Raw genomic sequence first — 16,077 nt, forward strand, 5'->3', positions numbered from 1 at the left:
TGGATATACTAACAATTAGGTAGGTAGTGATAACGGTCTGGCTGATGTGTGTGTATATTTTAACTCGTATATTTTGTCTCGACTCGAATTTCGAGACGTCTCGACTCGAATTCGAGTCGAGTCGAGACAGAGACTGTCGAGTCGAGACAGCACCATATTTTCGAGTCGAGACAACATTTTCTCGAGACGAGTCGAGACAGGCTTAAATCTCGACTCGACTCGACTCGAACGCATCCCTAGGGACAAAATTAAGCTCTCCCAAGTATATCAAAGATCTTGGAATTTTCTTTGATCAAAATTTAACATTTAAGCATCATATGGAAAGCGAGGCTTATAGAAACCTTGGTTTTATCATGAGGCTAGGTAAAGAGTTTCGTAATGATTTAACTTTAATGAAATTGTACTTCACTTACGTTCGGTCAAAATTAGAATATGCTACTGTTGTGTGGACACCAAATATGTAAAAATACTGTGATATGATTGAGGGAATACAGAAACAATTCCTAAAACTTCTAACGTACAGGAAAACTGGGCTTTACCCGAAATATGAATCTTACAGAGTTACTGGAAAATTATCAACTACCCACTTTATACGAAAGAAGAAGATATAATGATCTAATATTTTTATATAAATTAATACATGATAAGATTGACTCTATTGAGCTGCGTTCGTTGCTTTGTTTTCAAGTCTCATCAACCAGAACGAGGATAGGAAACACATCTACGTTTTATCAAAGAAAGGCAAGAACAAATATCCTTCGGAAATCTCCTATATGGAGGATAAGCGCTTTCCACAATGAGGTTGAAAAAGACTTCAATATTGATATATTTAGCATGTCGGAAAGTGTGTACAAAAGAACAATTAAAACAGGCATGTTTTGAAAACGGCATATAAAGAGCACATATATACTTCATGAATATCTTCATGGAAGTCAATTACGCAACATTATAGGATTATTATTGAAATGTTTATTTATGAAATAATAAAATCTCGCAAGTCTTTTTCGTGAAAATCATCCAAAAATGAACTCGCCCCCAAGAGTAAACTGCCTCCCTCTTACAGATTATTTCATAAGAAATCACTTATCCTGTATTGTAGCGTTATTAATGAAATATTTAAATATGAACTAAGCTGTCGGAGTAATTTTTGAGAAAGGAGTTGATTGTTGATTTTTCACGACGAAAAAGTTAGTTATGCCATATTATTCAGGTAATTTATGAAATAGTTACTGTATTAATATAATATCAGCAAAATCGCCTTTTTTTTGGGGGGGGGGAGAAAATCTTCCAAAAAGAACTTCTCACAAGAATGTTACTCCTCATAGATTTTTCCCAGAAAAGTAACGTACAGTACACGATAGGTTTGTTAGTGAAATACTGATATACTGAATGAAACATAACATGGTTAGAAGTACTTTCGAAGAAATCCCATTTTAAAAAAACACCCTTCAGGCGCTTAAATCTAACCAAGTGATAACTACTACTTGAACAGTACTATTATAATTGAGTTGTAAAGACAGTTAAAAGAGTAATAATAATCCAGGTTACTAGTGTGAGTTGTGTGCAGTAAAATAGGAACAGTGAATAGGGAGAAGCAATTGAATTTATCTTCAATGGTACAATGTCTTTACCCGCGATTCATCTCAATCGCAGAACGGGTCTATTTGATACTCGATATACGTGATATCTTGCTTCAGATCAGGACAAGAAACTGCTGTGTGAACTCTGTAGATACATTTTCTTTAATGTTTTGTTGTTTAATTATTTACTTCATACATTTTAATCTATTGATTACAAGCAAAAGACTACGTAGTAAGTAAACACGATTTGATTTTATGCTACATAAATATTTCATGGCAGGATGTTCAACTGAAGGAGTTACCAAACCTCAGGAGTGGAGACGGCGTATTGGCGCAAAAACTGATAAACGCATCAGTCGACTAGACAATAAAACTGAAAAAAGAGAAATATTATATTCCAAATAATTACTGATAATAATATTGTTGCTAATCTATTTATAAAACATGCGCACTTTAAATATAAGTCGCTCGGCACTTTAGTATTAGCCTCGCATTTTTAACAGACATCTTATAACACAAATAACACTTTCTCTGCATGCTTTGTGACATGCCAGGATCCGTTACAACAACAATAATAGTAGTACTATAAACATCTCGTAAAAGAAATGGGAAACGTGCTTTCCTTACGTCTCAAGTAATATTACAAAAAAGAAATTGAGTTGCAATGTATTGTAACTGTATAATTAGTACCTGATAAGACAACCGCAATGAAAAGTATAATGAAGGATCCTGAGAAGAGTCCAACTTTGAAGGTAGTCCAAGGGCTCTGTTGCTCTCCCAGCGGAGGAACTCTTAACCTTTTCATCGCCTTTTGTCTGTCGCCGCCTTCTAGTTCTTGCGTCACTGTCATCTCCGTCTCTCGAATAAGACGATCAATGTCCTTATTTGTGTAGAAGAGTGCAGTTTCGACATGATCCACTCTCCATTTGGCTCCAACGTCAACCGACAACAACTGGTGGAAAGGGAAACAAACTCTACAAAAGGTGGTAATAAACATGCGGGAGACACTTTTCTCAAATTAAATGGAGCTGATTTCATAATATTCCAATTTAAACGACTAAATGTCGCTAACTTAAAACTCAATCCACAACAAACTATCTAACTTAGCACTTCGTTCTTAAACAGACAACTTGAGCACTCAATCTAACAAGGAACTTAATTTATGAGCAGAAATCCTTAATTCAACTGCAGACAATCTAACGTAACACTTAATTCATACACGTTTTAGTTGTGCACTTAATTAATGAACAGCCAATCCAACTTAATTCTAAGTTAATTATAATTTAATGCTTTACTAACAGCTGATCTTACTTCGTGAATACATTTAATCTATCTCTAATTCATGAACAAGCGTGATTTCTGTACTAGTATATCGAATTTGTTGCAAGTTTAGATACAGCAAATCGTAACCCAATTATGAAAGCAGTTTCCTGTATTTCTGTTTACAAAATCTTCACATTTGGCTGCTAAGTAAAAGGATATACTATAACTATACTATAACAATTACTCTCAGTTTACGGTAAACGTAGGATATTTATGCTTACATCGGCGATAAACTTATTGTGAAATATATGTTTACTACGACAAACTTAAAATTTATAAACCTAGCTGTTTCCAAGTAACAGTAGTAATGGAAGTAGAAATATTGTTTCAAACTCTCACGGTGTATTAATGTTGTCAATCAATATATTTGGGTCTCCAATTTTTAATTTACTCTTATATCAAAGATAATTTGATTCGACTTACCGCAGAATTATCAGAGGAATAAAGAACACAGATTCTTTAAGTCTGTTATGTATTGACATGATGATTGTGGCGGTGAAGCCAATGAAATTATCATCAGGATAAAAGAAGTAAGATACTAAATATTGTTTTAAACTTTAACGTCGATTGTTGTCAGTTCTTTTTTATCTATAATATTGTGTAAAAGAATAATAAATCGACATATTTGAGTGACAATGCCATATTTGTCATAACTCGAGTATTGCTAATATGAAAGGCTATATTTTGAACTAATAAACAAACATTAATACACAAAACGTTGTTTGCATAGCTAATTACGATATCTTTTGCAAAAAAGTTCGAAGATTCTTTTGTTATATTAGAAGTTTTAAATATTTCGTAAAATGTTTCTTTGAGTAATAATATGAGAGTTACTATTTTTAAATGTATATATTTTTTCAGACTTTGTGACTATTTTTTTTCCTAAAGAATGAAATACTTTTTACGATATCCCTTGAATTTCGGTTTGTTAGGTTTTCTACTTGCTTTACCTTGAGTGTTTACTATAATCCTCTTCATAAGTAGAAATCATAAAATAGAAAAAAATTTACCAAATCTACGAATTGTTTAAAAATAAAAAAAATGGGCCACGATAGTTCTTCGATTTTCTTTTTCACCGTAAAGCACCCCAAATACAAATATAACTTATTACTTATAAAACAACTTCTGTGAACTCGTTAATTAAAAAGTATTAAAAATACTTGACTCCAATATTTGAAAATATGAGATACAAACAAGCAGGTTTGAAAGAATGTTAATTTATTATCAAACATTTGAATACAATTTTGAACTTACCATTAAAATTGAATTAACAGTAACGACGTGTACTATTAATGCTATTGTTTTTACTGTTGCATGTTAGCGTTACTTTACTGCTTTCGATAGACTTAATTTATTAAATAATTTGACATGAATCGACTAATCCTCTGAGTGGCAATTAATTGCTATTAAGAACATTAATGTTGTTTCAGAGTTATAGTCTTTTACCATAACTTCACATGTTTCTGACTCATAAAGAAAAGTTTTCCACTCACATTTATTAGGACATTTTCTTTCATACAGTGTAAGAAATTAAATAATAAATCAAATTTCAGGTAAAGTTATTTACTTTAGCTTGATTGATTACTTATTTATTTAACTTACCTTATCATGTTTCTTGAGAATTTTTCTAAATCCAGTAAAATTTAAATTTTGGTAATTTTGTAAGAGAATTAAGCTGAGATAAAATTCGCTAAAGGCAAGTTTCAGTTCTTGTATCTTGCGTCCAGATACATCTTGCTTCCGTAAAATGCTAGACTTTTGACGAATGTATCCATTTGACATCTTGTGGTTGTGTTCAGGTCCACACAATTCGCTTTGTAGAGTGGCGAATTTTCGAGTAGCCTCTGCCAACTTTTCTGAAATTGTTAGCTAAATAGTATTATAGCTACTTCACATTATCACAAGGAAACTTCAATTATTTTCTACACATTTTATATTGCCATTGTAAACCTTATTGTGAGTTTAATTTTATTAAGCTACATGTAAGCACAATTTATATAAAATGAAAAAAATAGCATAAGCCTCAATACTTAATGTTGTTTATGTGAAGCATTAAAAATAGGAATCTTGTTCAATATAGTTTAATACTGAAGAATACCAGGTGACAAAATAACGAAGTCGATACTGAGACATTAATACAACCTAGATTTCACGGATAGTTAGCTATCACGTATCTGTTTCTCAGATTAATAATACTAGTTTACATGGTATAATCTAGCAGCTTCAACTACTAGTTACAAGTTCATGTGAATTAGTATTTCAAATCCGTTAACTTGTTATATTGGTAATTCCGTTCACAAAGTACTAGTGTAGAGTTATATGATTTAGGATTTAGATTTATAGGCTTTCGGCATCTAAGGCCATTTAGTCAGTCACGTATGAGAAATGACGTCCCTCGGTGAGCACACCATACGGTGAAAGGGAAGGAAGAAAGAATTGGGGAAAGAATGAGGCGGCCTGGGACCTATAAGTTAGGTACCACCCTGGCATTTGCCTGGTGTGAATGAGGAAAACTCAGAAAAACTTCATTCAGGAAGGCTAGGCTGAAAAAGCTTTTTATACTTATTCGACCGAGTGCCCCTACCGGAAATCGAACCCGGGATCGATCGCACCAAAGCCGAGAGTGTTTGCGGGAGTTATATGATTGTAAGTTATAAGTAAATGTAAGTTGTAATCAATAATAGACTTGTAATGTTGAAGATTTAATTTAATTTCAATTTATTATGTGTAAAAAGTATGTCTGAAAATTACGTCTTCATTTAATGGTGTTTTATGCAAATTTATTTTCTTATTAATCTGACTGCACAACAACATGAAAAATATGTAGTAATAAGAATCACATTTTAGTAAAATAAGTAATTTATGATTACAAATGAATTGTCTATGAAAAACTTGCTAGTTATTTATATTAGTAACATCAAACTAGTTAAAGAAAATTGTAAGAACGCGTCAGAAGTATGCGTATGTATACTTCTTGTTAAAGTAATAAAGAGCATCTAGATAAAACTTCTGTTTCTTTAATCATGGAAATAACGACTATTTTTTAATTTAACCTCACAGCACGTTATGTTCCGTAAAGTCAATAAAATGCATAATAATAATAACCACAAAATGTTCAATAAGTAAATAATAAGATTAGAACGCAAAACAAATTTACGTCACATAAGAGAGAGAGAAAACTCCAATACATAAAAACTTAGAAAAAATGTTAATCGACTTCAACAAAAGCGCTAGAAACCAGAAAATAATCGAAACTCGAAAAAGTTGGAAATAATAATAAAAAAGCGCTTAAAAGCAGAAAATAATTCATTCTCATTATCTATAAAAGTTCTTGAAATCTATGCCAAGCCAAATAAATTAATGTCTCATAAAATTACCTAATTTTATATTAAGCATTAATTTGTTTGGCCTAGCATACACTTCAAAAGCTTTTATAGATAATAATAATCATCATCATAGGTATTCTGCCTTTATTGGCAGGTCACTTGCCGCAGCTGAGAAGCTTCCATGCTCCACGGTCCTCCGCTAAACTTTTCGTTTTCGCGTATGATCTTTCTGTTTTAATATCATCCATTAATTGTAGTCTCCTTCGCCCCCTCCCTCTCTTTCCCGCCACCATACCCTCTAGGACGTCCCTCATGATACAATCTCTTCTTAGGCAATGTCTCAACCAGTTTCTCTTCCTCTTCCTAATAATATCTAAAAGTGTTCTTTTCTCACCCACCATTTCTAACACACACTCATTCGTTTTCCGCTCGACCCAACTAACTCTTTCCATTCTTCTCCACACCCACATTTCGAAGGCTTCCAGTCGATTTTCGTCACCCTTACGCAATGTCCACGTTTCCGCCCCATACAGCACAACACTCCACACGAAGCATTTTATGAGTCTTTTTCTCAACTCTTTGTTCAAGGTCCCACAAAACAGACTTTTCTTTGTTTTAAAGGCTTCTTTCGCCATTCCTATCCCTGCTTTTATTTCACGTTCGCATTTCATGTAATTACTAAGAACACTACCCAGGTATCGAAAACTATTCACTTGTTCTATTTTCTCCCCTCCTACTTTTATATTTGACACAGACCCCTTTGTTCCAATCATCATGGCTTTTGTCTTTCTAACATTTATTTTCATCCCATATTCTTCAAAGCCCCTTCTCATTTTTTCTAACATTTTATTGATTTTCTTTTCAGATTCTGCAACAAGGGCCACATCGTCTGCAAATCTTATGCATCTAATCATTCTACCTCCTACCGAAATGCCATCATCATCATGTATTCTCTTTTTTACTATCTCTTCTAGATAGACATTAAATAGTGTTGGCGAGAGGCAGCATCCTTGTCGAACTCCCCTTCCAATTGTACTCTCTTCCGTCAGTTCTTCCCCTATCCTAACACTTATTTGCTGGTTCATGTATAAGTTTCTTATGAGTCTTCTATCTTTCCATTCCAACCCTATCTTTGTTAGAACTCCCAACAACAATTCCCAATTCACGCGGTCAAAAGCCTTTTCTAGACCAATAAATACAACATACACCTCTTTCCCTTTTTCTATAAATCTTTCACCGATCACCGATCACCGATCATCCAATAGCATCTCTTGTGCCCTTGCCTCTTCTGAACCCGAACTGCTCCTCCTCAACATCTTTATTTGTTCTTCCATATAACCTTCTGTTCAGTATTCGGAGCAGAATTTTAGCTGCATGATATATAAGACTAATAGTTCTATAATCCTCACATCTCTTTGGGTTCGATTTCTTAGCCATCGGTATCATGATCGTTTTCAGAAAGTCTCTTGGCCATTCTCCTGTTTCATATATTTCATTGCATAGTCGCCACAATTCTTTCTTTCCCTTGTCTCCTATATTTTTAATGAATTCAATTGGTATGTTATCTATTCCTGTTGCCTTTCCATTCCTAATCTCGGATATAGCCTTTTCAAACTCATCCCGAAGAATACTAAATCCTTTATCATCCACGCCTACTTGATTTTCTACTTCAACATTTAGGCTACACGGTCTATCCCTACTCTCATATAAGTCTTCAACGTATTCTTTCCACCTTCCTATGACCTCATTTCTCTCGCTGACTACCTTCCCATTCTTATTTTCTACTGCCATCATGATACTCCCTTGTTTCCTCCGAAATTCCATAGATTTCACCTCCTTGTACATTTCCTCATATTTCCCAACTCTTTCTAATTCTTCTATGTCCTCGCATTTTCTTTTGTAAAACTCTTCCCTCGCTTTGTCTGTTTCTCTTCGTAATTCATTATTTAACTTTCTGTACATCTTTGTGCCCTCTTCTGTATCAACCTGTTTCCACATCTTCCTCTCCCTCATTTTCTGCAACATCTGCTCTGTAACCCATGGTTTCTTAGCAGTTTTGTGTTAGCGGTAACCTACTGCTTCTTCTGCAGCCTGCTGTAAGCAACGCTTAATATGTTCCCACCGTGCGTTACTACCTGCGCCTATCCTTTCCTCGTTTGAACATTTTTCTTCGAATTTTTCAGCGAAAAGATTTCTTATTTCCTCGTTTTTCAACTTTTCAGTATTCAACACTTTGTTACCTACTTTTCTTCTGCCTACATTTTTCAGTTGAATATCTACTTCGGCCAGCACAAGATTATGATCAGAGAAAATATCAGCCCCGGGAAGGGTCTTCGCGTTCTTTAAGCTATTCCGATACCTGTCCTGAATCATAACATAGTCTATCTGATATCTTCCGCCGTCTATTGGTGATTTCCATGTATATCTTCTTCTCTTGTGCTGATTGAACCAAGTGTTCCCAATTACTAGTGAATTCTGTCTACAGAAATTCACCAGTCCCTCTCCCCTTTCATTTCTTTCGCCTAAACCATATTTGCCTACGATAGCTACTACCTTCCTGTTTTTCTCCCACAACTGCATTGAAATCTCCCATTAGAATTACGCATGCACCCTTCTCCCTATCTATAATTTCTTCTATTTTCTCATAATTTTCCTCTACTTCTTCATTTGCATGCGAAGTCGTCGGTGCATATGTCTGTATCACCACTAGATCCTTTGTTTTTCCTTTAAGTCTTAACATCATAACTCTATCATCAATAAATTCTACTTTCACTACCTTCTCCTTTAAGCGCTTTCCAAGAATTATTCCTACGCCATTATGACCGCCCTTTTCATTACCTGAGTAAAACATTCTATATCCTTCGCTGTTCAATACCCCATTACCTTCCCATCTAACTTCACAAACTCCTACCAAATCTAAATTATTTTGTTTCATTTCTTCTTTAAGATTTTCTAATTTTCCTCCCTGTAACATAGTACGTACGTTCCATGTCCCTATCCTAAATATTTTGCTCTTCCTTGTCTTTCTTTCTCTGTTTGTCTTCCCCCCATTATTACTTTCTCGTCCAATAGTCCTTCCCAAGCCATCCCCCTCCCGGAGATCCGAATGGGGGGATATTTTACCTCCGGAACTACATTTTGACCTGCGAAAGACCATTGTTCATATGTTCTCTTTTCGCTGCTAGCAAACTAGGGAAAATAGAGTGGTGGTTTCCCGTTGCCTTCCACCTTATAGATAATAGGAACGAATTATTTTCTGCTTTTAAGCACTTCATTATTATTTTCTGCTTTGCAGATTTTTTTTATTATTATTTTCTGGTTTCTAGTACCTTTGTTGAAGTAGTTAATATTGTTATTTTTATGAAGAAAAACTTTTATTTTCTGCTTTTCAGTGCATTCTAAACATTGGTTACTTTCTAAAAGTTTACTTAATTTTTTCACTTTTTTGTTACCCCAACAGTTTACTTAGATACCTAACTAAACGTAGGATATTAAATTTCCATAAAATAAGTCTGCCTACGAAACAACATATGATCAAATATATATAGTCGGTCTACGCATTACGGACGGTAAAGAGTTTTATCGTCAACTGCAGAGACTGTCATCACATACTAATAAAACTTGTGAAATCTGCGAGAAAGTATACTCTTTGCAACTAGAAAAGAATAATCAAAATTGGTACATCTTTGAAGCCATACGCGAAAATGAATGCAATGAAGTCAATTGATTACAATATTAATTCTGTCAGCCTTTGAGAAGATTCATGGCTCAACTCCAAAGACTATCAGTAGATTCTAATAAACTTTATATAACACTAACGTACAAGCATATTTATTCAAACAAACAGTAAGTGAATAAAATTGTTGCACATATGCCGACAAGTATGGTGTAAGCACTGTCAGCTGTTGAGAAGTTACATGCTCTAGCTCCGAACACTATTGTTATATACCGTAGATAAAGATTATATGGGATTACTGAAAAAAATACTGTTTGAAAAAAAAGGGAAAAAAATGGGTGCATGTATGTCGATGTTCTGGGTGAACATGAGCATATTAAAGTTAGTTATGTACGGTTTTACCATTTAGTCAGTTTTCTAATGGTCCCTTTTTTCATCCCATGTGCAATTTAATAGTAGAGTATTGTGGATGTTATCATTTAGTTCTTTATAAGGTAGGGAATGAGAAAAGTGATGGTGGACATGTCATACCCACGACTGGGAAGAGGTGGGGGGAAATGATGAGTTATCGCTCGCTTAACCCCGAATCCATTACATATACATTATATACATTCCATTTGGTAAGAGAAGTGTTCTGTCAAAATTTCATTCCTGTATCTCACTTAGAAGGCAGTGCTCAAAGCTACTACAAAATTTTTACCAAATGAAACTTACATTGTTTTTGCGATTTTGAAAAACGGAACATGAAACAGCTTGCACCAAATAAATTTGTATTGATACAAACATTTAAGATGTTGAAAATGTGTATAAAGTACATCAATCAATTACATGTCTAAAATGAAAATCAGCTTTAAAGTTTAGAATAGCCTTTTGAAGTGGATGGCTTTACACTTTCTAATACAGCTTTCTTTTTCTTTTTTTCTTTTTTTTTAAATTTGATTGCAACAAGTTTTCCGTTGGTCACTAGGGCTTGCAACAACAATTGTTTCTCTTTTTCATCATTAGTTATCAACTTGTTGGAATCTTAAAACAATTCGATACTGCTTTCACCTGTATCGTCGAGATTTTTTTTTTTTTTTTTTTTATCGGTTTTTACACCTTTCATGTATTCGGGATTTTGAATCCATTCACTGGGATGTAATGTAAGAAATAATTTATCAATGTACAGTCTGGACATTTGATCTGAGGTTTTAGAGTTCGCAAAATCACGTAGATGAGGATCCCTCTACCTGAGTGGATGAATAGATGAGGATTTTTCTTACCATATGAAGTGGTGAAACATCTGTCATTTTTTCCACAATACTAACATTTACTTCTTCCAATACTTCCAAAATGGATAATATTTAAGTGTTAGAGATGTAAATCCGCTGGCACAGTTTTAAGCCCTTAACTGTAGGGCCAGGAGCTAGGTATAGAACTATCTAAAACTATTCAACTTTGAACGTTTTAAACTTAATTCTCGTTGTTATTGAATATTCGCTGGTTTTGGTTTAATAATAACCTACGTTTTTTTCTTTTATTTGATATTGTTTTGCTCAAATTCTTAATAATAATTTCCTTGTTGATTATCATACCTGCAAAAAATGTGTTTATTTTCTTCAATTCTTTATCACAGTACTGGAAAAACTGCTCATCAAAGTTAGTATAGTGGCGCTGCAATTCTTCCGGTTCAATAGATTCTGCTGATGGAGCCACCTCGACAGTTGCGTAGATCATAGCTTTCATTTCCTGCAAAATGAAATAACGCACGGTGAATTCTACAGCAATTTTCCCCTTTGCTGTGAAAAAAAGAAAAAAAAAAACTTAAGTAGACTACTTTTGTCCATTTTTCGTACACATTGAATGACACAACTCAACCAGATGCACCTATTTAGTCCTAAGCTTCTACTGTATCTTGTTTAAAATATTGCAAATATCCTTAAAGTCGAAAATATACACCATCAGTCAGGCACGTAGCCAGCCCGATTTCTTAGAAAGGGCAGAAAAAGGGAACTGACAGACAAGGAAAACCACAAAACTGTTTATGTATTTACTACTTATGAAATATGTAACAAACTTGTAACTCCTTTGACAAAGGATAGAATTATTATACTGACAAATTTACGGTATACAAAGTCAAGATTGCGTAGTCATTATCATACAAATACTCACAACGTCATTATCATACAAATAGTTTAAAAATAGGTTTAGCTGTTATATTCGCATCACATTTATAGTAAACCAATGGCGGATCCAAAAGACAGGCGCGGAGAGTGCGCGCCTCCCAAGAGGGAAGATATAACTATTCTTGTGTTATTTCAACGAGACAAGACAACAAAAGTTTATTTTGTCAATATACGCGTATTACACTAATAATCTGCTCTCAATCTGTTATTAGTACAAACAAGATAATATCTATTCCCAAATGTTACAGCGGATAACATTTTGAGCGCCCTTTGAACCTTCCATCCTTTTGAGCAAGAAAAACATACAATTCTTTCGTCTGGTACAGTTGTTGGTCTAAAAACGGCGCGCCATCCCTTCAAGGGAAATTTAATCCTTTCTGTGTTATTTCCAGATACTTTTTTTTTTTTTTCAAATAAATGAATACCCATTTTCAACACCCTGAATGTAGTACAATCTTAGGTAAAAAATTAAAAAAATAAATTTTGGCAGCAACCTTTGACCTGGAAATTGATCGATTTCATTTGAATTGCCCCTACTATGATGAAGTGTCTATAGTATGCTTTGAGTGTAACAATAACAATTTGTTTGCTTTCAAATGCTATTACACATTGTATATATATTTTATACCAAGTTATATTCAGTGCAATTTTTCATGTGCCATATTTGATTAACTTTATGACTATTAATTACAGACGTAATCAGTAAAAAGTAGCATTTTATCGCTACGAACTAAGGAAAGGTTCTTTTCACTGGTCTAGTGGTTATCGAATGCGCATATGATACACGTGATCCCGAGTTCAATTTCAGGAGATAAATCATTGAATTTAAACACGTTGTAGTGGCTCGTGTTCCACCTTACATTGTTGATCTACGTCTCATATAGCTTCGGTGCTGAAAAGGGACGCTACAAATTAAGAAAACTTACCTAGTGTATGGTATAAATTCTTGTATACAACAAATAACCTGTCATTTAATCGGTGAGTCATTCAATTTCAGAAAAAAATTTAAGTTGTTTACATAGTATGGTTTCTAAATTGTGAAATGCTATAGGTTTCAAAACATATGCTAGTTTTCATGTTTTATTATCGAATATTCGTTACATGAAATCAGTCATTTCTCATGTTAAAATCCTAATTACTGGCACCACTGATTTGACCACTTGTTTAAGGGCTTTGCATATAACTTCTAGAGCCTGTCTATTCCACCTGTGCCCTCGGAAACTATGTGAACTATACTTTGACCCCACCCCCGCTGCCCTCTGATGGAGGACCCCCCCTTTGTTTACGGAAAAGAAGTGAATGACCTTAGCTGTGTTGCCAAATTGTCATTCACGATTTGTCATTCAATCGTTTGGTTTTGATTAGTGAAGATCGTAGGCTACTTAGAATGGATAACAAGACAGAGGACAGTGAAGTCCGTGAAATAATCCACTCTGGCAACGCTTACGCATTTAACAATTGAAAGATCTCGGCCGCAAGAACTTGTCCCTCCTCTTTCGAAGGAGGTACGGGAAATCACATATCGACAGCAGCGCCAGAAGGGGCATAGTTGAGATGGAAAGGCGTGATTCTCATGGGTTGCATCAGGGTTACCAGGTAATCTTTTCTTAAATCGTCACAGGTGTTTTCTCTCTTGCGAAAGTTAGCACTTACCTTTAATCACTTGAACGTTATTTTAAGAGGGGCTTAATTTGAGGAGGGCTAAAGGAATATTGTTCTTTCTTTTTGTTTCTGGGTTGAATAATGGAATCTATGATTCATCCATTGTGACAACACTTTCTAAGAAACTGCGTCCCTCTCTTCCGCTGTGTGTCAAATTTTGCAACACTTGATCGAATCCTTGCCTCTTTTTGATCGTCATTAAGCATTCGTGGAACCCAGCGAGAATAAACTTTCCTTACGGGCCATAGACGCAAACACTTGGAGCATGACCAACTTGCACGAAAGATTTGTTTCATCATGCACGTTGGAAGAAGTTTTTACTTACACACGTACCAACTTGCGGTAGAAAAATGAATCGGAGGAAAATGTCACGTGATTTCTTCCGCTGTTGTGATTGGCGGGCCTAAATATAAAACAACCAACTTGCATGAACGGAGTACATACACGGTAAACATGCATGAAGAACGGCAAAACCACAATGCATATTTACAGATTTTGAAAACTTTCAACATGCATAAACGAGGCCATACGCGATCAATTTGCCTGTGGTTTTATCATTTTTCATGCATGTTGGGAGGTTTCTTCATGCATGTGTCTGCGTGTATGGGTTCCTTTAAGGATGAGTTCGCTTGTAATTATTCATTTCCATTGGCCCCAGTGTATCACAAATCTCCTGCATGGTTACATACCTATCTTTCATGATGAAATTTTCAGCACAGGCAATGGTAGCGTCAGTTGATGCTGTTTTTTAACGTCCAGGGCTCTGCTCTCCTTTCACACTCGTTTGCACTACTTTAAACTCACACACTAACTTCCTAACAGTGTTCTCTGCAAGAGGACTATCACCAGACACACTTTACAATTGGCCATAAATACAATTGCAAAACCTCCAACTGCAGTAAGGAATTTCATAATTAACCGTTACTCTTCAACCGACGATTCCATGTTCCCAGGTAGTATCTGAAACACGTTTTACTCATTCTGGCACTGTGATTCAAATGCTGTCACCTAGTAAACAAAACCTGTAGTGCTTAGAGATGAAGAATGGAGGTCTCCTATGCTGCAGTTGCTTTCTTAAAATGACGAAAAATGCGGCCTTTAGAAAAACCTGCATGTACTTTTCGTCTGCACCTCGTACTATACTATACAATTGATTACAATCTCAACCATGTGAATTTTGAACAGGAATCAAACTTGAGCCTCTCACAGATAGCCAACAATATTATATTTAGTCATTTAGGGATTTCATACACTTGTGTGAATCATCCTATATATCAGAATGAAGTTGATATCAGAAAGAATTTGTCTCAAAGAATCCAATTGCAAAACACTTGTTTTGCATAACCTGGAAGAAGTGGAAACTCAGAAAACAAAGCAATATACAGTAAATTACGTCATTTCAGTTTCTGTACAAGATAATTATACATTCCAATCAGTCATTTACAACATTTAGGACTTATTTCTAGTGCCAATGACAGCTGACGTCAAAGTTCTATTCCTTTTTCGCATTCCTTATCTACTGAGTTAAGCTCTTTGTCCGTTCTAAAAGATTTTCTTCAAAACATAACGGCTTGTAAACAAAGGAATTATTTCAAACTATAAGAGTTCAGCGCAAGAATGTGATGAATAAAGGACGTCATAGCCTGATGCATTGCTCAGCACACGCTTCTTTTACACTGTTTCTTAAGGGGAAGGGGGAATAGATGCAGTTATATATGGATTAAAAGCTTCGATTTAACAAGGGCTATAAAACACTTTTCACTACATATTTTGGAAGATCTTTCAAAAGAAAAAAAAAAATAGCACAATAGTTCAATCTTCAATGTAAACGGCAGATATGATAATGCAGTAGTAAATGCATTAAGAACCTATTTCTTTATGGAGTTATCGATTGTTAATATGCTAAAATACAACTTTAAATATCTCGTGAAGCTTCCATCTTTTCTTCATTTAATGTCACATGAAGAATACTCAGCTTCTCTTTGGTTAGTACTTAATGAAATGATACTTTTAGAACAAAATATTAGCTTGGCAAATGGAAAAAAATGGTTCTAGGTAAACACACACACTTTTCGAACATAAAAATGGATCGAATTCCACTGGGTGATTTTATTCATTTATATTTTCTAACTTCTCAGTTATTCTTGTGGTACACTTATATAATAGCCTATATGTATTACACGGGAATGATTGACAACTTACTAACTTATCCAAAAATAAGAAATCGTACAGGCGTAAAATCTTTTTCTCTTTATTCCAATGTGGATCCTCGTTAGTGTAAATCACTTCTTACATTGACCCATAAAATTTTCGTAGCAGGGGTGTAGCCAGCAGGTTTGTGTAGG

The 16,077-nt window shown here is 34.7% G+C and overlaps 1 protein-coding gene across 2 annotated transcripts in view; it reads right to left on the reverse strand.

Annotated features, from left to right (window-relative positions):
• Nucleotides 1–16,077, reverse strand: part of LOC145678610 (solute carrier family 53 member 1-like) — a 189,376-nt gene that overhangs the window by 59,920 nt on the left and 113,379 nt on the right. The window contains exons 3-5 of one of the 2 annotated variants that reach the window (XM_081748958.1): nt 11,480–11,633; nt 4,506–4,759; nt 2,271–2,532 (exon numbers count right to left, since the gene is read on the reverse strand). In XM_081748958.1, the coding sequence (XP_081605084.1) occupies nt 2,271–2,532; nt 4,506–4,759; nt 11,480–11,633 (670 nt within the window). Of the gene's footprint in view, nt 1–2,270; nt 2,533–4,505; nt 4,773–11,479; nt 11,634–16,077 lie in introns of those variants that run through there. The other variant, XM_081748959.1, reaches the window with a different exon arrangement.

The sequence above is a fragment of the Thermobia domestica genome, chromosome 2 (genome assembly GCF_964235325.1).
Source record: "Thermobia domestica chromosome 2, izTheDome1.hap1.1, whole genome shotgun sequence".
Classification (NCBI taxonomy): Eukaryota; Metazoa; Arthropoda; class Insecta; order Zygentoma; family Lepismatidae; genus Thermobia; species Thermobia domestica.